At 45.7% G+C, this 22,100-nt stretch overlaps 1 protein-coding gene across 2 annotated transcripts in view; it reads right to left on the bottom strand.

Moving 5' to 3' along the window:
- The window catches only part of MAP4K5 (mitogen-activated protein kinase kinase kinase kinase 5), a 96,490-nt gene that overhangs the window by 37,170 nt on the left and 37,220 nt on the right, over window positions 1-22,100 (bottom strand). For both annotated transcript variants that reach the window (XM_053387425.1, XM_053387354.1), the window contains exons 4-11: window positions 11,503-11,593; window positions 10,709-10,773; window positions 10,383-10,438; window positions 7,193-7,240; window positions 7,056-7,098; window positions 6,518-6,590; window positions 3,980-4,111; window positions 2,873-2,935 (exon numbers count right to left, since the gene is read on the bottom strand). In XM_053387425.1, the coding sequence (XP_053243400.1) occupies window positions 2,873-2,935; window positions 3,980-4,111; window positions 6,518-6,590; window positions 7,056-7,098; window positions 7,193-7,240; window positions 10,383-10,438; window positions 10,709-10,773; window positions 11,503-11,593 (571 nt within the window). The remainder of the gene's footprint in view (window positions 1-2,872; window positions 2,936-3,979; window positions 4,112-6,517; window positions 6,591-7,055; window positions 7,099-7,192; window positions 7,241-10,382; window positions 10,439-10,708; window positions 10,774-11,502; window positions 11,594-22,100) is intronic.

Genomic DNA, 22,100 nt, shown 5'->3' on the forward strand with positions numbered 1-22,100 from the left:
CGTAAATAGCAGCAGTGGCTGCGCTGCATCTTGTACCTCACCAATCCTATAAATGCAGCCTTCCCCACCCTGGTGTCGTCCAGATGCTCTAGACTACAACCCCCATCATCCTTGACAAACTGGCAATGCTAGCTGGGGCTCGTAGTTCAGAACATCTGGAAAGAATCAGGTTCAGAAAGGCCGGTATAATGTATGAAGGATCCCAATTTCTGAATAATAATAATAATAATAATAATAATAATAATAATAATAATAAATTTTATTTATATCCCGCCCTCCCCAGCCGAAGCTGGGCTCAGGGCGGCTAACAACAATAAAACAATACAAAAGTACAACACAAACAACACTCTAAAATCATTCATTATAAAATTAATTAAATTCACGCCACTGGCAACCATTGGGCCAGAGCTCCGCGAAGATTGCCGAGGGAGGGAGTCAGGCTGTGCCCTGGCCAAAGGCCTGGCGGAACAGCTCTGTCTTGCAGGCCCTGCGGAAAGATGTCAAGTCCCGCAGGGCCCTAGTCTCTTGTGACAGAGTGTTCCACCAGGTCGGAGCCACAGCCGAAAAAGCCCTGGCTCGAGTTGAGGCCAGCCTAACTTCTCTGTGGCCTGGGACCTTCAAGATGTTTTTATTTGAAGAATAAATATTATTATTTATTGAATTTGTACGCTGGCCTTCATCTACAGACCATTCCTGCATTGCTCCATCCGGTATGCAGGCTGAGACCCTCCTTGCCCGCAGAATGTCTCGCCAGAGTGGTGCATGCTCTAGTTATCTCGCGCTCGGACTACTGCGATGCGCTCTACGTGGGGCTGCCTTTGAAGGTACTGCTTCAACCATCATCTGGAAATATTATCTCCTTTATGTAGCTTAAGAGGAATCGGTAAAAGGTCCATGGATAACTCATAGCTGTACTCTTTTTAATTCCGGTTATTAGAGGTTGACTGATCATTTGGGGCAAGTGCAAAAGATAGGAGTTATATCATCTCTATCTGAAATAGAAGATGGAATTCAACACTGCAAATGTTGAGCTATCCAAACTGCTGTCAAAGGGAAGATGGAACATGCTTGTTTTCTCCTGCTCCAGAGGGCAAGACACGAACCAATGGATTCAAACTACAAGAAAAGAGATTCCAACTAAACATTAGGAAGAACTTTCTGATGGCAAGAGCTGTTCGATAGTGGAATGGACTCCTTCGGGAGTTGGGGGAGGGGACTCTCCTCCTTCCTTGGAGGTTTTTAAAGCAGAGGCTAGAAGCAGGGATTCTTGAGCTGCGATTTCTGCATTGCATGGGGTTCCACTAGATGTTTCTATGACTGCATGGGCCTTTGGTCAGACCCAACCTCAGAGCTCTTCTTAAGTCTTATGCATTCCCCTTCCAGCTACATTGGCCCTTGTAGCGCTGCAGAATTAAGAAAAAAGTTGAAGTTGGTTCCCCCCACCCCCCAACTGTCTGGGTTTTGTTTTTTTTAACTACATTTTTTGCCAAAAAGGGGAAGGGAAGAATAGAAGGCCACTGCAACTGTTGTGCAAACGGCAAAAACATCTGTAGCAAAAGAATGTGGTTTGACTGTCTGGGTGCTGGAAAATATGGCTAACATGGAGATCACAACTGAACTGCAGCCTATTAGAAAAACACACGCAGGCAACGAGGAGAGGCAACACAGTATGACGATACCGCAACTGACATAAGGGGGAGGCAAATGAAATGTCGGGCAGATCAACCTCCCAGAGGGAAAGGTAACCTAACTTCAGAAATTGCTTTTGTCTTTATTCTAGAGAAATATCACTTCTTAAAAACGGAGACTGAGCAGAGGCAGAGGGAGGCCTGCGAGAAAGCAGAAACTTGTGGCCTAAAACCCTTTCCCTCACCCCTTAATCACACCTCCAGCTGTACGCTGGAGGACAGGGCACGGTCATAGAATCATAGAGTTGGAAGAGACCACAAGGGCCATCGAGTCCAACCCCCTGCCAAGCAGGAAACACCATCAGAGCACTCCTGACATATGGTTGTCAAGCCTCTGCTTAAAGACCTCCAAAGTCAACAGAGAATACTTCCACTCTTGCCTATCTCTCTGCCTGGTCAGGCACAAAGCAAAGGTGGGTATGCCCAGCATGAAGCGACTTTTGCATGTACCCTAAAAGAACTGAAGGAGGGGGATGTCCAAAATGATCCAGTGAGGAGCCTTTTGGTTAAAAGAAAGTAAAGGTAAAGGTAAAGGGACCCCTGACCATTAGGTCCAGTCGTGGCCGACTCTGGGGTTGCGGCGCTAATCTTGCTTTATTGGCCGAGGGAGCCGGCGTACAGCTTCCAGGTCATGTGGCCAGCATGACTAAGCCGTTTCTGGCGAACCAGAGCAGCGCACAGAAACGCCGTTTACCTTCCCGCCGGAGTGGTACTTATTTATCTACTTGCACTTTGACGGGCTTTTGAACTGCTAGGTGGGCAGGAGCAGGGACCAAGCAACGGGAGCTCAACCTGTCACGGGGATTCGAACCGCCGACCTTCTGATCGGCAAATCCTAGGCTCTGTGGTTTAACCCACAGCGCCACCCGGGTCTTGGTTAAAAAGAAAGGCAACCATCAAAGGATTGTACTGCCCCATGACTAGAGTGGAGGGAGGGGCAATTTGAGGGGCTGCCAGTCAATATCAGCAGGTCAAACTCTTTCTGCTCCCCACACCCATCCCTTAAGCCCACATTTTTTGGGGGTATGTGATGGAATATTCTAAGCATCTCTTTCAGCCACCTTCAGGGGTCACCATCACCAGCCAAAGGGCACCTCTATTAGTATGGAAAGGAACTAGACACAAACCATCAAGGGCAAGACCCCTGGGGGAAAAATAAATGAAAAAGGCACTCCCAGACTTACCATTTTGTTTTTTCCTTTAGCTTTGGAGGCTGAAAGTTGCTTTTGGACATTAGGAACAAGGCCCTGAAATACAAGGAAACCACCCCGTCAGAAGTGCAGAACACAGCTGTACAAGGAAAGGATTCGAAATAAATTAAAAAATTGTCCCGTAGCACCTTAGAGACCAACTAAGTTTGTTCTGAGTATAAGCTTTTGTGTGCATGCACACTTCTTCAGATACCATGCATGCACACGAAAGCTTATACCCAGAACAAACTTAGTTGGTCTCTAAGGTGCAACTGGACTATCTATCTATCTATCTATCTATCTATCTATCTAGACTGTGTCAGACCAACATGGCTACCTACCTGAAGGAAAGGATTTGTAAGGGAAGAAAGGGGTTTTTGACTGGAGTAGACCAAGAGGCGCCTGCCAGATGGTTTGTACTACAATTCCCATCTTTCCTGACCATTGGCTCTACTGGCTGAGGATGATGGGATCTGCAGTGCACAACACCCCTAAAGTTTAGGAAGAACTTCCTGATTGCACACACTGAATTGATGGTGGAACAGTCAGGCAGGCCAGGCTTGATTCATTTATTTGTGAGCTACCTTTCGGGGCACAGCCCACTCCAGGAAGCTCACAGTATCGCGCAAACACGGTATCAGCAAGCATCTAAAAATGTCGATATTATAAATGTTGCATTTGCAAAAGACTGAAGTGTTATGAATCTGTTTCCTCTTTTGATGATGCTTGCCCATTTTCAGACCAATTAAAAAATACCAACATAGAAAATCTAAAAATAACACCAACTGTGTTAACTGTCAATTAAAGAAATAGGGCTATTTTTGGGGGGGACCATGTCAGTAAAAGCAAATTACAGAGCGCTAATATTCTTCTAGGTGGAAGGTTCTCCTCTTTCTCCAGCCAAAGGTTCTGTAGCAGGGGCAGGAGGGAGGACCACCCGCTGAGAATGCTGGAGTGTTGGGTTCCCTGCCTTGGCAAGGGGGTTGGAACAAATGACCTTTACGGTCCCTTCCAGCTCTCAGATACTAGAGCTCTTTTTAACACTCGTCTACTTCAGGGCCAGAGAGTGTGTGAGGAGAGGAGCCCTTCCCGTCCACAGACCTCATTGGATGAAGATCAAACATGGGTGGCTGCAACTCTCCAAGCTCGATGGCCGTGATGCCCACTGCCCAGATGTCGCACAGCTGGTTGTAGCCGCCGTTCTTTTCTACAGCTGCAACTTCCGGAGCCATCCTTCGTGGGGGGAACAAAAAAGCTGTCAGGCAGCAGGAAGAGCCAAGATCTACTCCACCTCCCCTTGGTGCTTTTGAATGAACCCAAATGCCCCTCCTGTGCTTACAGCCCAGGCGTGGGGAGCCTTTCGCAGCCCCAGGGCCACATCTTCTCGTGGGCAACCTTCTGGAGGCTGCATGCCAGGGGTAGGCAGAGCCAGAGGCATAAAGCATCTTACCTGAAAGGGTTCTTAATTAATCATCCCTCTCTAGGGAATAGACAGGGTGAAGCAGGACAATCGAGTACCTTGTGATCCTCAGCAGCCTCACCCCTGTCCCTTTTAAATTTATCCTAGTGTTTTGAAATGTTTTCACTCATAATGCCAATAAAGGTACTTGTGTTTGTAAAGCAGGTGGGCCACTGGGTGCTGGATGTAGAGGTTTCTACAGAAACACATACTCTCACATGCATCCTCCCACCCCCCAAGCAAGCAAGAGGTATTATTGCAGTCCCTTAAGGAGAAGCAAGGGATGCGGGTGGCGCTGTGGGTTAAACCACAGAGACTAGGACTTGCCAATCAGAAGGTCGGCAATTCGAATCCCCGCAATGGGGTGAGCTCCTGTTGCTCGGTCCCAGCTCCTGCCAACCTAGCAGTTCGAAAGCACACCATGCAAGTAGATAAATAGGTACCACTCCGGCGGGAAGGTAAACGGCGTTTCCGTGAGCTGCTCTGGTTCACCAGAAGCGGCTTAGTCATGCTGGCCACATGCTGGCCAATAAAGTGAGATGAGCGCCGCAACCCCAGAGTTGGTCACAACTGGACCTAATGGTCAGGGGTCCCTTTTTAAGGAGAAGCAATAAGGGCACATACCCTGGAAAGAGTAGGGTAGCCTGAGGAGGCAGGCCTGGGGAGAGTCCTAAGGGCTAGACAAAGAAGACTGGAGAACTGGAGCCTGACAGAAACATGCTGCTGCCTACCAGGTGCCAGACATGCCACCTGGTCCTGCAGACTTGGGAGAGACAGCAAAAGGAGGAGGCTGACTGCGGTGCGGGCAGCAGGCAGACAGGGAGTTCTTTGTGGATCTCTTTTGCAATAGATCACCCGTGTTTTTTGTCTCCGAATTGTTTAACAACAGCTGCTCAAAGTGGCTGGGGCAACCCAGCCAGATAGGCAGAGTATAAATAAAATAAAATAATGATAATGATAATAATAAGCAACTCCCACCACTTCCTTAATTCTCAGTGCATGTCTGACCTTCTTTGTAAGTCACTCCTTTGCGCTTGGCTCCAGCTGGTGGACCTCAAGGAGTCCTAGGGTAGAGCAGGGAGGGGATCCTACACACCCCACCGGGTTCGTGGAGCTTTTGGTAAGCCAGCAGCGTTCAGCTATACTGATTGAGCTGTTGATGCCTCCCTTAAGGAATTTTGGGGACTGCACTTCTGAGAATGCTGAGCTACTTCTCGGAACAATTCCTTCAAGGAAGACTTGACCCTTAGCCCAGCTGAAAGACCTGGTGCACCCATCCTCAATTTGTGCACAACCGACCGCAAGATCAGATTGTTTTTTTATTTTATTGAGGGCGCACTTGCAAATTCAGCCTGGCTTCTGCCACCATAAGGACTAGGAAGTTACCTTTTGCAGAACAAAGTAAAGGCAGGATATTTATAACTCTCTCTCTTTTTTTTAAAGGAGTGAGCTGCACATAACAACCTGCATTTCACAAGTTGCTCATCTGTGCTACTTCCATGTTCATGGTTGCTTCCTTGGCTGACAAAAGCTGCCTATTCCTGTGAACAGTGTAGGATGTAAATCAGGAACCCAAGGTGTGTATATATATATTCACCTTCCAATTTCTGAAAGTTGTTGCAGCTGAAATCTGTGTGGTTCTGTCTCACCTGTGTAGACACCTTGTATGGGCTGTTAAAGCAGGTGGGACACCTGAGTGTCACATTCCCTCATGGACAACTTTTTTGGGGGGGTGTCACATGCCAATTCTGAATGGGGCCAGATGCAAGAGTAGACAGAGCAACGGATGCAACTGTTAAGGTCACACTCCAGCCATGCTACACAAACACAAACACCTCCACCCTGTCAAGAAGCAGCATTCCCATAGTTCAAAGACTGATTCCAGCTTGGCAAAGGCACTGGGAAGGGTCTCAAGGGCTTAACAGAGGACTGGAGGGCTGCATTTGGTCCCCACCTCTGCCTTCAAGTGAATTGGCAGAAGGTATTCAACAGCAGCGGAAGAGGCGATTCTCAGAGGGATGCCCAGCCGACGAAGTCAGAAAAGAGCTCAATAGCTTTGAGTCTGTTTCTGCCAACTCACTGCATCCTCAACTCCTCTTTCTGCATCCTCATCGCACAGTCCAGAAACCCTGGCTCAGCATCACAGGCCCTTGTTTGAATAATCCCAAGGAATTTATTACCAGTAAGGAGTGCCGATGAACGACTTCCTCTTGGCGATGGTGGCCGTTATTTTCGCCGCGACGCCAAAGTCAGCTGCGGGAGAAAGAGTGGAAGATGTTTTCTAGAAGCTGGCGTTCCATTTCACGCAGACCAAGGAAAAGGCTCTAAGTAGGCCCTCTTGGGAGGGGTTGGGGAGGCTGAAGAGAGGCATGTGTGCCAAATTTGCAATAGTGCCAGCCACAGGGGCCTCACTCCTTGCCTCCCAAGCTCCCACCCAAAATGGAAGGGGCAGATGAGTGTGTGAAACTGGAGGTTGAATTAAAAGGGAATTTTTAAAAACTGCACAATTCCTTTAGGGGTTGAAGATGGCACAGGAGCTAGCCAATCAGTCCCACCCACATCTGACTTCTGTGCCATGCAGAGCATGACCTCAAGAAGAGAAGGTACATTTGCACTGCCTGAAGCAAAGATGCCTTCAAGACAGTCTCCGCTGCTCTGCAAATGTTACACATGTTTTTACTCTCTCTCAAGGAAGTCAAGGAGATGAAGCAAACTTACCCAGCTTGATGTCCCCATGGTCTGTCAGCAGAATATTTGCACCCTGAAAAATAAAAATAAAACCTTAAGTTTACGGTCACTCACCAACACCCCCCCTTTCTTTAACGGAGAAAGAGCTCCATTCAGGAACCACCTACCTTAATATCCCGATGCATTTTGCCTTTCTTGTGCAAATAATCGAGCCCCTAAAAAAGAAAGCAGCAGCGGCAAAGATGAGGATAGAACTCCAAGATGGCCTAAGAAATCAAAGGCCAGAGTGACCAGAACCAATTCCCCCAAGAGACGACGGGCTGCCGCCTGAGCCCCATTCACCTGCCCTCACTATAAAAGAATTGCTGAGATCGTGCATGCAAAATGTTTTTAATAAATCCTTATGCAAACACATTACTATGCTTTATTTGTGTTATTATTGTCTGAAGGATAGCTCAGTTGGTAGAGCACGAGGCTCTTTAATCTCAGGGTTGTGCGTTCGAGTCCCACGGTGCATGAAAGATTGCTGCATTGCAAGGGGTTAGATTAGATCAGGCACTTCCAACTCCCAAGAGACTGTGATCTACTCCAAGTATAAAATAACTGTCAGTGATGTACCCACCATCATTGGAGGGAGGGAGAAGTCTGCGTTTTCGGGGGGGGGGGTTGGCCACAGTTGTTGAGCTTTTTGGGGGGGTTGGCAAGAGGGGATGGCAGTGCAGCAGAAAGAGGGAGACAGCGCTGGAGACAGGGATTTTGTTTGCACCATAATGACCACGATCACCCAGGCGATCTACCAGTTGGACAACCCAGGATAAGATGAACCTCAGGGTCCCTTGCAACTCTACAGTCCATGACCTTGCTCCTCTAATCACTAGAGCTGGAGGAGACATTGTGATTCATGATTTGGGGGGGTCCCTGTTCCCCTATGTGGTTCAGCAAAGCAGCTCTCATGTGCTGGTCCTCTGCCTCATCCACAGAGAATAAAACGGAGCTGTGAAGAGGAGGTCCAGGAGTGCGATATCAAAAACATTTGCTTCTGGGTGAAGGTATTTTTAGTGCAAGGTGTCTCAGTATTGAGCTATCACACTCTCTTTCAAAAGTGTTCTGAACAGAGCCTTAAACCGCATCTTAGAAGGGCTTCTTTTAGACTCTAATTGAGTGCATATTCAAAGATCAACCTTTTACACCCGCAGAATCTCAGCTTGGGTGGGATAAAAGACCATCCCCATAACATGGCTAACAGAGAGAATGGGCAGCCCTTCCTGTGGACAGATGGGGTTGCATTGTGGCAAAGCAGGTGACCTGCCAAGTCTCCACTTCAAATTGCAGATGGGCCACTTCCTCTGTGATCTTAGGACGGTGTTTCTCAAACTTGGGTCCCCAGCTGTTGTCCTGCTAGCTAGGAATGGTGGAAGTTGAAGCTGGAGCCCCATATTTGAGAAATACTGTTCAGTTTCTGTTAATTGGTTCTCATGGGAAACTTACAGATTCTGGCTTCACACAATTAACTCAAGGCCGTGTCAATTTACTCTTGGCAGAAAGCCCAGGTCTGCTTGACCTAGAAACTACTTACTCTGATTGGTTAACGACCAGCACTCAACTCTGTTATCTAGGGATTGCTAGCACAGTTTGGTGTGTTGGGTGTGTTAGGAGTAGGAGTGCTGTGTATGGTTAAGAGAGAGAGAGAGAAAGTATTTATTTTGCTTTGTTTTGTATGCAGAAACTCTGCTGGTTTTATTTTTCCTTTTAATAAATCCTGTAAATAGTTATTCTGAGTCTAGCTGACTAGTCTTTTCCATCTCAACTAGCTTCTTCGCTGTGCAGGAAAACTCTGCTACGTTTGGGCTAAAGCCATTAGAGCTATGCCTGACACTTCAAAGTTCCATGAAATACTGCCTTTGGGTATCCTCTTCCACTTGCAAGGTGGAAATAAGAAATGATCACCTACCTTATTAGATAGTTGTGCAGATTTCTGAGAGAAAGCACGTGAAGTGCTTTGAACACAGGAAACCTCTATTAATTCTATGTATATGCAACAATCTCCACTATAAAGGTAAAAATGTAAAGGTAAAGGACCCTTGGATGGTTAAGTCCAGTCAAAGGCGACTATGGGGTTGTGGTGCTCATCTTGATTTCAGGCCGAGGGAGCCGGCGTTTGTCCGCAGACAGCTTTCTGGGTCATGTGACCAGCAGGACTAAACCGCTTCTGGAGCAATGGGACACCGTGACGGAAACCAGAGCGCACAGAAACGCCGTTTACCTTCCTGCCACAGCAATACCTATTTATCTACTTGCACCTGGACATGCTTTCAAACTGCTAGGCTGGCAGGAGCTGGGACCGAGCAATGGGAGCTCACCCGTCGTGGGGATTCGAACCACCAACCTTCTGATCAGCAAGCCCAAGAGACTCAGTGGTTTAGACCACAGTGCCAACTGAAATATGAAGTAGTGAACTAAAAATCCCAAAGCCAGACTATGGTGTTTAACAATTTGTACTGAGCAGTGAGGAAGAATTAAATAACCTCTTAATGAGAGTGAAAGAGGAGAATGCAAAATATGGTCTGAAGCTCAACATCAAAAAAACTAAGATCATGGCCACTGGGCCCATCACCTCCTGGCAAATAGAGGGAGGCGGTGAGAGATTTTACTTTCTTGGGCTCCATGATCACTGCAGATGATGACAGCAGTCACGAAATTAAAAGACGCCTGCTTCTTGGGAGAAGAGCAATGACAAACCTAGACAGGATCTTAAAAAGCAGAGACATCACCTTGCCAACAAAGGTCCATATCGTTAAAGCTATGGGTTTCCCAGTAGTGATGTACGGAAGTGAGAGCTGGACCATAAAGAAGGCTGATCGCCGAAGAATGGATGCTTTTGAATTATGGTGCTGGAGGAGACTCTTGAGAGTCCCATGGACTGCAAGAAGATCAAACCTATCCATTCTTAAGGAAATCAGCCCTGAGTGCTCACTGGAAGGACAGATCCTGAAGCTGAGGCTCCAAGACTTTGGCCACCTCATGAGAAGACTCCCTGGAAAAGACCCTGATGTTGGGAAAGATGGAGGGCACAAGGAGATGGTGGGTCAGTGTTTTCGAAGCTACAAACATGAGTTTGACCAAACTGCGGGAGGCAGTGGAAGACAGAAGTGCCTGGCGTGCTCTGGTCCAGGGGGTCACAAAGAGGCGGACACGACTAAACGACTAAACAACAACAACTGAGCAGTTTATTAGCTAAGATTATTATTGGCGATCTTCTCCTGCTCCCCTGCATGTACTTTGGACTGCAGTTCTACTGAAACAGCTTCGTTCTTCTTACGCCAAAAGTCACCCAAGACCTGCCCAGCAGTGCCTTACCTTCAACGTCTCTCTGCAAACAAACGCAATCTGGAACTCCGACAGTGGCCCCGTCACTGAAAGGAAAATCAAACATAAAATGATGAAGCATGATGTGGTGGCATGCTCTTGACCCGTGTGGGGCTGATAGAAGGATGTCCTTCATCATGCGGCGCATGACTAAAGTATGGAAGTCAGCAGGGCTTTCTCATCTGTTGCAGCAGGTTTTGGAATGCAGCACTTTACAGTAATTTCTGCCCCAAATTACAGAGAAGAAAAGAGTTGTGCATCCCACCCCAACCCCTTGAAGGAAGGGCATGGTATAAAATAATAAGGTTGCCAATTACCATGATAAATATCTTGAAGGGATCCTCCTCCGCAGTACTCCATACAAATCCACAGCTTCTCACGGCTATGAAATTAAGCAGATATTATCAGAAATAATGCCTGATGCTGATAACGAATCGAAAAACATTTATTTGTATTGCATTGATATTCATAGCCCATCCTGTCCCTGAGGCTCAGGGTAGTTAATAATTCTTACCCATCTCAAACAGGCGCTTTGTAGTGATTAAGTGCCACCTTGTCACCATTATTCCCATTACACAGACAGGAACTGAGGTCGGAGGTCCATTTTTTACACAGTTAGCTATCAAAGGTTCAAGACCCACAGCAACAAGTCCCAACCCCTCTGCAGATTTTTAAGTATCACATAAAACACAACCCTTGATTTCTTGGGGGGGGGGCATGCAGCAAACTGCACGGACACTTCTGAATATCAGAACATGCAAGCGCAGAGAAACGGATCAAATCTGTTGAGGAATAAGGGATGTCCCAAGAGATTCATGTCCAATAGAATGCAGAATTACAGCAGACTGGAAAATATGGTGCTTCAGGTTTGGTGAGAAGAAGTACTTCACTTCCGTCCCACCAGAGCTTTAAAAAGCAGCTCTATGTAGCCCCAGCACCTAAGTTCCATCGACTTCGACACTGTAGGACCGCCGTATCTTGCAGCAGATAGCAAGCTCAAAAACCAGCGGAGAATGCCACTTCCCTAGGGCTTGTGCAGGAAAACCTTAGGTCCCTGCAGGAAGTTGGCACAGCAAATCGTTTCTACAAAGCAGAATGCGGGAGGCCTTACCTGAGATAGCTCCCAAAGTAAGCTACGATGTTAGGATGCTTGCATTCCTTAACCATGTAGATCTCTTGCTGTATCAACGAAAAGTCATCCCCTGGGGAAAAACACAAAACAGATTTGTTATTCACTTTAACCAGGGCTGTTGCCTGGTTAGAGGAAGCCTGGCTGAACGACTGTATGAGTCTTAATGAAGAAGAAGAAGAAGAAGAAGAAGAAGAAGAAGAAGAAGAGGAGGAGGAGGAGGAGTTTGGACTTGATATCCCGCCTTTCACTCCCCTTAAGGAGTCTCAAAGTGGCTCACATTCTCCTTTCCCTTCCTCCCCCACAACAAACACTCTGTGAGGTGAGTGGGGCTGAGAGACTTCAAAGAAGTGTGACTGGCCCAAGGTCACCCAGCAGCTGCATGTGAAGGAGCGGAGACACGAACCCGGTTCACCAGATTACGAGACTACCGCTCTGAACCACTACATCACATTGGCTCTTTTAAATTAAATTAAATCTGCACATATTAACATATGAGGGGGAAATAAACCCAACATTGCCAAAGGTGGGAAAGGCATATTTGCTGGCTGGGGCTGATGGGAGTTGCAGTCTAAAATAGATGGGAGGGCTGGTTTAGATGATGTCCTGCAAGGTGTGCAGGAGCAGCTAACATCAAGGAAGAGACAACCCCCCTTCTCTCTCTGGTAGGAGGGAATACTCCTTCAATGATGGCGTTTGACACCTGCAGAGCTTATATTAAAAACTGAATTTTTTTAATCTACTGGATTAAATAACTGGAGGCATCTTTCTAAGCAGGATGGATCCGTCTATTTCCACTCTGTGTTAGTTTTGCATGTATTTATTAATAAATACATGCCAATAATAATAATAATAATAATAATAATCCCACTCTGCATTAATCTACCATTTTTTTGTTAAATCCTCATGAGAATTCGTATTTTGTAAAAAAATACATAATTAGCTATGTATCTGACCTCAATGCACCCATATGCCTTTTTTTGATCCTATAATATGGATTTCGGTGCATTTTTTAAAGCCAAGGGCTATCCTGCGAAATTTGGAGAGGTGCAAAATCTGAAGGACAATTATGTTCCAATTCACACCACGACCCAAAAGGTTGATTTGCAGCAGAATCCATGGATTCCGATTCAAATTCCACAAGCAGCGCTATCGACCAATTAAACTAATTTTGACTGACTAATTTGATCAATCAATGAAACACTTCAGAAAAAATATAACCCTAAACATCACAGTTCATAAAACACTGGTATGTAGTGTGCAAGCTCTCTTACACCTGCAGTTAATGCAGTAGATTTATTGGTGCAGCAATAAAACTGCCAGCACATTTGCAAAAGCAAGCAGGGTCTGGTATGGTTTCCATAAGGATGGGGGACCATGTGCTGAGATTCCTACACTGCAGGGGGTTGGACTAGATGACCCTTAGGGTCCTTTCCAACTCTACAATTCCATGATTCTGTGTTATCACAGAGGAACAACTCTTCATCATACGGTGGGGAGGGTAGTTACCCTTTTCTCCCTTGAATTGTACACAGACGTGACATGGGAAGTTGGAAGAGAGTTGCTTTTTCCCACTTCCTCTTTCAACTCTCTATGCTTTTCAAGGATTAATTCCCCTAGGATCTGACTTTTACCCAGATCCTTTGGAAAAGGGAAATGTGCGTGAGTGCATTTTCTCGCTCTCCATCAATGGGACTGTGAATCTTATCTGAGGCACTGGAGTGACCAGAGGCGCCAGCAACCACAGCACTCGCTTTGAACCCAGCATTTGTCATCCTAGCTCAAGGTCTACTCATCCACTGGCCGCAGGGTAGGGGCTGGCACCCCGGTCTAGGTGGATGAAAAGCAGACTGCTCAGGCAACCAAAGCGACAAAAGACTCAAGCCTGACAAATATATCTCAAAACAAACAAACAAACAAATTTCTTTCCAGTAGCACCTTAAAGACCAACTAAGTTAGTTCTTGGTATGAGCTTTCGTGTGCATGCACACTTCTTCAGATACACTTCTTCAGGTATCTGAAGAAGTGTGCATGCACACGAAAGCTCATACCAAGAACTAACTTAGTTGGTCTTTAAGGTGCTACTGGAAAGAAATTTGTTTGTTTGTTTGTTTTGAGTATGGCAGACCAACACGGCTACCTTTCTGTAACTAAATATATCTCAGAACATGTTTGCAATTATTAACAAATCAATACAATACAGAATGCTACAACTGCTCGACGGATGCTAAAAAAAGTCCCCTCCACCGCTACTTCTTCCCCTTAAACGAATTCCACTCTACTGGTTTTCCACGTTTTATTACTTTCTCTGGCTGAAGACAGAACTGCTCTTCAGAGGGCTGGGCTGGCAGCCTCGGGGGCTCAAGCGCCACAGTGAATCCGGAAAGAATGTGCTCAGGCCCCGCAAGATGGGCTGGGAGCCTCTTAGGACGCCTGAGGGCGACAGCTCTGCCTGCTGTTTTACAAGGGAATAGCCCAGTTATGCAAGGAGCCGTTCCAAGCTTCAAATTGGCTGGCAGAAAAAGCATGCACATCCTCAGGGAGAGAAGAAGAACCCAGGAGATGGTCCCTTGCAACCTGCTAAGCCAGGCATAGGCAAACTCAGCCCTCCAGATGTTTTGGGACTATAACTCCCATCATCCCTGACCACTGGTCCTGTTAGCTAGGGATGATGGGAGTTGTAGTCCCAAAACATCTGGAGGGCCAAGTTTGCCTATGCCTGTGCTAAGCCTTGATGCGGTTGGATGTGCTTCGTCCATGCTCCAGCTCAGCGCAACATGAGATCTCCGGCTCTCCACCTTCAACAGGGCTCTGGCACCCACCAAGAGGAGGGGCTTCTCACACCAACATAACCACTTCCATCTGAGACCCTACCTGCATGTGCCCTGTCTTGCCAGGGGGGTACAGGGCAGTCATCTCTCGCTTGGTCTACAGCAATGCACTCTATGTGGCGCTACCTTTGAAGGTGACTCGGAAACGACAACTAATCCAGAATGTCACTGCTGGACTGGGAGTGGCCGCCAGAACCATATAACACCAGTCCTAAAGGATCTTCATTGGATCCCTGGATGTTTCCAAGCACAATTCAAAGTGCTGGTGCTGACCTTTAAATATACCTGAAGGAGCGTCTCCACCCCCATCGTTCGGCCCGGACACTGAGGTCCAGCTCCGAGGGCCTTTTGACAGTTCCCTTGCTGCGAGAAGTGAGGTTACAGGGAACCAGGCAGAGGGCCTTCTCGGTGGTGGCACCCTCCCCGTGAAACGCCCTCCCATCTGAAAGCAGCCCTGTACAGGGAAGTTTTGTTTTTGTATATTCTTCTGGAAGCTGCCCAGGGTGGCTGGGGCAACTCAGTCAGATGGGTGTGATACAAATAGTAATACAGTGGTACCTCAGGTTAAGTACTTAATTCGTTCCGGAGGTCCGTACTTAACCTGAAACTGTTCTTAACCTGAAGCACCACTTTAGCTAATGGGGCCTCCTGCTGCCGCCGCACCGCCGGAGCCCGATTTCTGTTCTTATCCTGAAGCAAAGTTCTTAACCTGGGTCCTGGAGGTTTTGCTAAATATGATTAGGAAGGACCAGTTGGTTAAAGGGGTTCAGGTCGGAGCTAAACAATATAAATTGAGAGCATTTGCAGATGACCTGGTACTTACATTACAAGAGCCAGAAGCTAGCACGAAAAGAGTTTGGGAAATAATTCAAGAGTTTGGTCAAGTGGCAGGATTCAAATTGAATAAGTCAAAGACTAAGGTATTGGAGAAAAATCTAACACTGTTTGAAAAAGAAAGGTTTCAGAATGTGACAGGGTTGACTGTGGTTAAAAAAGTGAAATATTTGGGGATAAATATGACAGCTAAGAATGTGAACTTATTTAAAGATAACTATGAAAAAACTTGGATAGAAGTGAAAAAAGATTTGGAGATTTGGTCAAATTTGAAGCTTTCCTTGTTAGGTCGAATTGCGGTTATAAAAATGAATGTATTGCCAAGAATGTTGTTTCTGTTCCAAGCATTGCAAATAATGGATAAGACGGATTGTTTCAAGAAGTGGCAAAAAGATATATCTAAATTTGTCTGGCAGGGCAAGAAGCCCAGAATAAAATTTAAGATACTAACGGATGCAAAGGAAAGGGGGGGATTTGCCCTGCCAGACTTTAAACTTTATTATGAAGCGGCAGCTTTCTGCTGGCTAAGAGATTGGCTACTTCTTGAAAATACAGATATCTTGGATTTAGAAGGTTTTAATAATATCTTTGGGTGGCATGCATATTTGTGGTATGACAAGGTTAAAGCACACAAAGGTTTTAAAAACCATATTGTCAGAAAAGCACTACTAAATGTCTGGACTAGATATAAAGATCTGTTGGAAAACAAAACCCCAAGGTGGTTGTCGCCAATGGAAGCTAAGGCAGTTAAAAAGTTAAATATGGAGTCTAAATGGCCAAGATATTGGGAAATTCTGGAAAAGGAAGGGGATAGACTGAGATTGCAGAGTTTTGAGAAATTAAAAGGGAAAGTGAGAGATTGGCTGCACTATCATCAAATAAATGAAGTGTTTAAAATGGACAGTAAAATTGGCTTCCAGGTGGAAAAATCAAAATTGGAGACTGAACTGTTAGAATCCAGCACTAGAAATTTGTCAAAAATGTATAATTTGCTGCTGAAATGGAATACACAGGATGAAACGGTTAAATCAAGTATGATTAAATGGGCTCAGGACATTGGTCATAACATTATGTTTGCTGACTGGGAGAAGTTGTGGACCACCGGGATGAAATTTACGGCATGTAATGCCTTAAGAGAAAATATTATGAAGATGATCTATAGGTGGTACATAACCCCAGTCAAGCTTGCAAAGATTTACCATTTGCCTGACAATAAATGTTGGAAATGTAAGGAAAAGGAAGGCACATTCTTTCACCTCTGGTGGACGTGCCCGAAGACTAAGGCATTCTGGGAAATGATCTATAATGAACTGAAAAAGGTATTAAAATATACCTTCCCTAAGAAACCAGAGGCCTTTCTCTTGGGTATTGTCGGCCAAGGGGTGTTAAAGACGGATATAACCTTTTTTATGTATGCTACAACAGCAGCAAGAATACTCATTGCAAAGTACTGGAAGACACAAGATCTACCCACTCTGGAAGAATGGCAGATGAAGGTGATTGACTACATGGGCTTGGCGGAGATGACGAGCAGAATCCGAAACCAGGGAAGAGAAGCAGCGGAAGAAGAATGGAAAAAATTTAAGGACTATTTAAAGAAATATTATAAAATTAATGAAAGTTAAAATGATGTTGGATTAGAAAATAAATGGTTACTATTAGTAATGGATAAGATAAGGAGAATAAGTAAGATTAAACTAAATTAAAATAAGGGAAGATTTGCTGAATAAATGATTAGAAATTGGAATACAGAAAAGGGAAGCATGAGGAAGTCGGAGAAGTAAGGTACAAGAAAATAAGATTTGAAATTATACTTGCTTTTTTATTTGTTTGTTTGTTGTGTTTATTGTATTGTATTGTTATGTTTTTGTTGTTAAAAAAAAATCCTTTAATAAAAATAATAATAATAAAAAAACAAAGTTCTTAACCTGAAGCACTATTTCTAGGTTAACGGAGTGTGTAACCTGAAGCGTATGTAACCCGAGGTACCACTGTAGTAGTAGTAGTAATAATAATAATAATAATAATAATAATAATAATAATAATAATAGCAGCATTCTTCTCACTCATGCCCATCCCACAATTCCTCCGCCCCCAAGAATTGGGCCCTTCTACCCACTTGGCTTTACTCAGCAGCACCAATCCAGCAAACAACAGGAAGCTGGTCTCCAGCTTCTCGCCCATTATAAACGCCGTCCAAAGCAAAATACCAAGACAAGAGCAACCGTCAACAAGTATGGAGCGGGGAAACTGAAAACAGCTTTTGATCCCCTGCCAGGCACAGCATCCAGTGTCTTGACTGACTGGATCCTGACCGCAGTCTTGCTGTGGCCTTCAGCTTCCCTCCACCCTACCCAGGCAGACGAGGAGCAGATATGGGGAAAGCCCCCGAAGAAGTCAAAAGTCACGCAGATCACGACCTTCTGACATCCTCGTCCTTGATCAGGGGAGGGACTCAGCCAGGGCCACCGCTGAGCTGTATGTTTTGAACATAAACAACATCTGTACGTCATTTTTAGGAAAGCAGATGAGGAGCCCCCAGCCAGAACGCAGACAAATGGCTTTCCTGTGCACAATGGCCCCATTCAAAAGCCTATTGCCCTCAAATACAACAAGCTCAGCCAAACCCTGAAAAATGGGAATGAGCTGGAGCTTCGCATTTCTTGCCTCTATGTTTCCAAATTCTTCTTTCGTGGTTTTTGGAGGGCTGAAGGCTAGCTTCATGCCTTCGAGTTTTTGGTTCTGCTTCCAGATAATCCGAGAGCGTTGTGTTTTTTAAAATGTTGAGGGCTAGCTTCATGCCAAAAAGCTAGTGACACACAGCTATCCTATTTTTACAATTCCTTCTGGGTTTGTTTTTTTAAAATAAAATAAAATAAAAGCAGAGATTCTCAGGACAGGATGGGCATATGCACAGTGAACGCACATAGCTCCAGTTACATGGCACAGTGCAAAGATTCCCATTAGTCTAATTTCAGAATCAGCGTTAACAGCTGGTAACATTCGAATTCAACATCCACAGCTTAACTGGGGGAGGAGAAAGAAGGCTGCTTTTCTGCCCAACTTTTTATTAACTGAGCACAAGCCAACACCTAGATAATTCAGGACACATGTAAAACGGATTCAGAGCACTGCCAAATGTGTCAGCCACATACCCCAAACAGGAACTGTAGAACTGGCATATTTGCTTTCTTACAAAGTAATAATGGAAGCATTAGTTGCATTCTTAGTAAAGGAGATGCCGTTAAGTGACAAGCTCCTCCTTTGTAGGCATAAACTCCCAAACACAGCCCTTAGCATCTCCTCCTAAGGTAGGCACCCAGGTAGGCAGGGCGATGCGGAAAATCTCTCTCTGCCTGAGGCCTCAAAGCAACCTGGCACCCTCCAAATGCTTTGAACTACAAACCCCATCAGACAATGTGGGGCTGAAGCAGGGGTGGTGAAGCTTTGACCCTCTCTTATGGTTGCTGGGAGCTGTAGTTCAGGAACGCCGGCGGTTCCCCAGTGGTCTGACTCCAAACCTTCAGATCTCCAGAGTGTCCAGCGCATTCCAAAGACAGAACAGCGCCTACAATACTTGCAACCACCCAGTAAGCAAGGACAATATTAGTATCCCTATGTTGGAGGTGGAGGACTGAAGGTGGGCAGGTTGCTTTCCAAATATTATCTGGTGGCAGAGGCAAGATTCGAACCAGAGTCTTCCCATTTCGTAGCTCCGCCTATCTGCCCCAATGCTACATGGTTCGTTTCAGAGGACCTGGATCAACGTGCGAACTTGGGCAATCGTTCCCTAAAATGCTCACGGTTGCATGCTACGTAAGGCTTTGCAGTGCCTCCAAGTTTCAAAAGCATTTCCTCCATTTCCCACCCGATGGGAGATTTTACAGTGAACCAAGTTCCTTCGAGAGCAGTGTACCTCTTTGTTCGCCTCTCCTTCCCACTGTCTATTTCATCTTGCAAGCTCCTTGGGGGCAGAGACTCATTTATATGTCCCTATGAAACTCTGCAAGGAACACCGGAACATCGATGGCGCTGTGCAAATAATAAGCTGGAGGAGGATCCAACCGTGTCAGCTCTGCTCGAGTTAAAACGCTGCGCATTTCTTTATTTAAATACGAGGTCTTTGGGTCTGCTTGGAAGCCACAAACCCCGAAAACGGAAGTTCTGAATCCCACATGCAAGAGAGTGAGCAAAACAGCAAGCAGTTGCTGGCTTGTGCAGATAAATGAGGCTGTCTGGCTGCACGGGCTTCTATTTCTCACTGTGTCACCACAGCTGAACCCTGCAGCAGAGAAACAGGCCCTTCAGCTCAGCCCCAAGAGAGCAACCCCTGGCTCCAAGGCAGGCCTGGAAACTTGTAAATAGCAGCGGTGGCTCAAAAGCTGAATGCAAAACCTCAAATACCAGACAGAAAAGTCAGCTTAGCAGCAGCAGCAGGCAGTAGGATTGCGAGGAGACAGACAAGACAACGTGCCTCTCTGACAGGCCTCGCTCTTATTTTGTCCCATAATCACGGAAACTTCACAAAACATTCCGGCTGTAAAACCAGTTTTATTCTCCTGGAATCTGGCGAGGAGACCTTGGGAATGTCTAAGGCGGAGGAAAGAAATTCAATGGGTGGCGTGGAGGAGATGTTTCTGCCTCAGAGGTCAACTGAAGATTATATTTGGGGGGGGGGAGGTTGGTGGGCTCAGGACAAACTAGGATGGTGACAATTATGATGACGATGAAATTTATTACCCATCCTTCACCAGCAGGCCCCAGGCTACAACAATTTAAAGTTCAGGACTAAAAACAGTGAAAACAAATGATAGCCGCAGGAATAATAATAATAATAATAATAATAATAATAATTATTATTATTATTATTATTATTATTATTATTATTATTATTATTATTATTATTATTATTATTATTTATACCCCGGCCATCTGGCTGCGTCTCCCCAGCCACCCTGGGCGGCTTCCAACAAAGTATTAAAATACAGTGGTCTGTTAAACATTAAAAACTTCCTTCAAATGTCCCCTATAAGTCTGGTAGTTGTTTTTCTCTTTGACATCTGGTGGGAGGGCGTTCCACAGGGCAGGCGCCACTACCGAGAAGGCCCTCTGCCTGGTTCCCTGTAACTTGGCTTCTTGCAGTGAGGGAACTGCCAGAAGACCCCTTTTGGCTGAAAGGGTGGAGGAGGAAATCCTTTCAATGAGAAAGCAAGAACTAAGGAGTTGATTCGCAGACAAAGGGTGCATCTAACACAGCCCTGTTTACATGAGCTGAAAGAGATCCTCGCCACAGTATATAAACTGTTTATTGTGGAAAGAACTTGTTTCATCGGATGCATGAACTCTCTGAGGCTCAATGTTGTCCTTTTCCTGCAGACATGATTAATCTTATGGGGGGAATTTTATTTCTTAATACTGCTTGTTGCACAATGAATAATTAACTTATGGAATTCACTTCTGCAAGATGCACCAATGGCCTTTGGCTCGCCTGGCTTTGGGTTTTGTTTTCAACCATGATTACTGCTGGTATAAAGGTCTTCCTAAGACTGACAAGTTTGAGGGTATCTGGTGGTCTCTCCTGGTGTTGTGATCTGGTCAAAAGGGCTCACTCAACCGCCACTCTCACAGCTGAATTTTTGGAAACAGTTCAGGACAGCGATCGCCCATGATTCTTGGTATAACTCATATAAAATTTTATGACACTTTACAACTTCAGCTTTGAGGTGCTTTCTGCCAAAAGGTGGTTGTTGTTTAGTCGTTTAGTCGTGTCCGACTCTTCGTGACCCCCTGGACCAGAGCACGCCAGGCACTTCTGTCTTCCACTGCCTCCCGCAGTTTGGTCAAACTCATGCTGGTAGCTTCAAGAACACTGTCCCACCATCTCGTCCTCTGTCGTCCCCTTCTTCTTGTGCCCTCAATCTTTCCCAACATCAGAGTCTTTTCCAGGGAGTCATGAGGTGGCCAAAATCTTGGAGCCTCAGCTTCAGGATCTGTCCTTCCAGTGAGCACTCAGGGCTGATTTCCTTAAGAATAGATAAGTTTGATCTTCTTGCAGTCCATGGGACTCTCCAGAGTCTCCTCCAGCACCATAGTTCAAAAGCATCAATTCTTCGGCAGTCAGCCTTCTTTATGGTCCAGCTCTCACTTCCATACATCACTACTGGGAAAACCATGGCTTTAACTATACGGACCTTTGTTGGCAAGGTGATGTCTCTGCTTTTTAAGATGCTGTCTAGGTTTGCCATCGCCTTTCTCCCAAGGAGCAGGCGTCTTTTAATTTTGTGACTGCTATCGCCATCTGCAGTGATCAGGGAGCCCAAGAAAGTAAAATCTCTCACTGCCTCCATTTCTCCCGCCAAAAGGTATGTAATGCTAAGTATTTGTAGCTTTGCTGTATAGCCTACTTTTCTCTCCTTTATTGTATTGTTCTTTTATTGTACAGTGGTACCTCGGGTTAAGTACTTAATTCGTTCCAGAGGTCCGTTCTTAACCTAAAACTGTTCTTAACCTGAAGCACCACTTTAGCTAATGGGGCCTCCCGCTGCCGCCACACGATTTCTGTTCTCATCCTGAAGCAAAGTTCTTAACCTGAGGTACTATTTCTGAGCTAGCGGAGTCTGTAACCTGAAGCGTATGTAACCTGAGGTACCACTGTATTGTTCTTTTCCAAACGTTTTCACAATAACCTTCAGATCAAAAACAGTGATACCTTGGGTTACATACACTTCAGGTTACAGACGCTTCAGGTTACAGACTCCGCTAACCCAGAAATAGTACCTCGGGTTAAGAACTTTGCTTCAGGATGAGAACAGAAATCGTGCTCTGGCGTCACGGCAGCAGCAGGAGGCCCCATTAGCTAAAGTGGTGCTTCAGGTTTCAGGTTAAGAACGGACCTCCGGAACGAATTAAGTACTT

The sequence above is a fragment of the Podarcis raffonei genome, chromosome 1 (genome assembly GCF_027172205.1).
Source record: "Podarcis raffonei isolate rPodRaf1 chromosome 1, rPodRaf1.pri, whole genome shotgun sequence".
Lineage (NCBI taxonomy): Eukaryota > Metazoa > Chordata > Lepidosauria > Squamata > Lacertidae > Podarcis > Podarcis raffonei.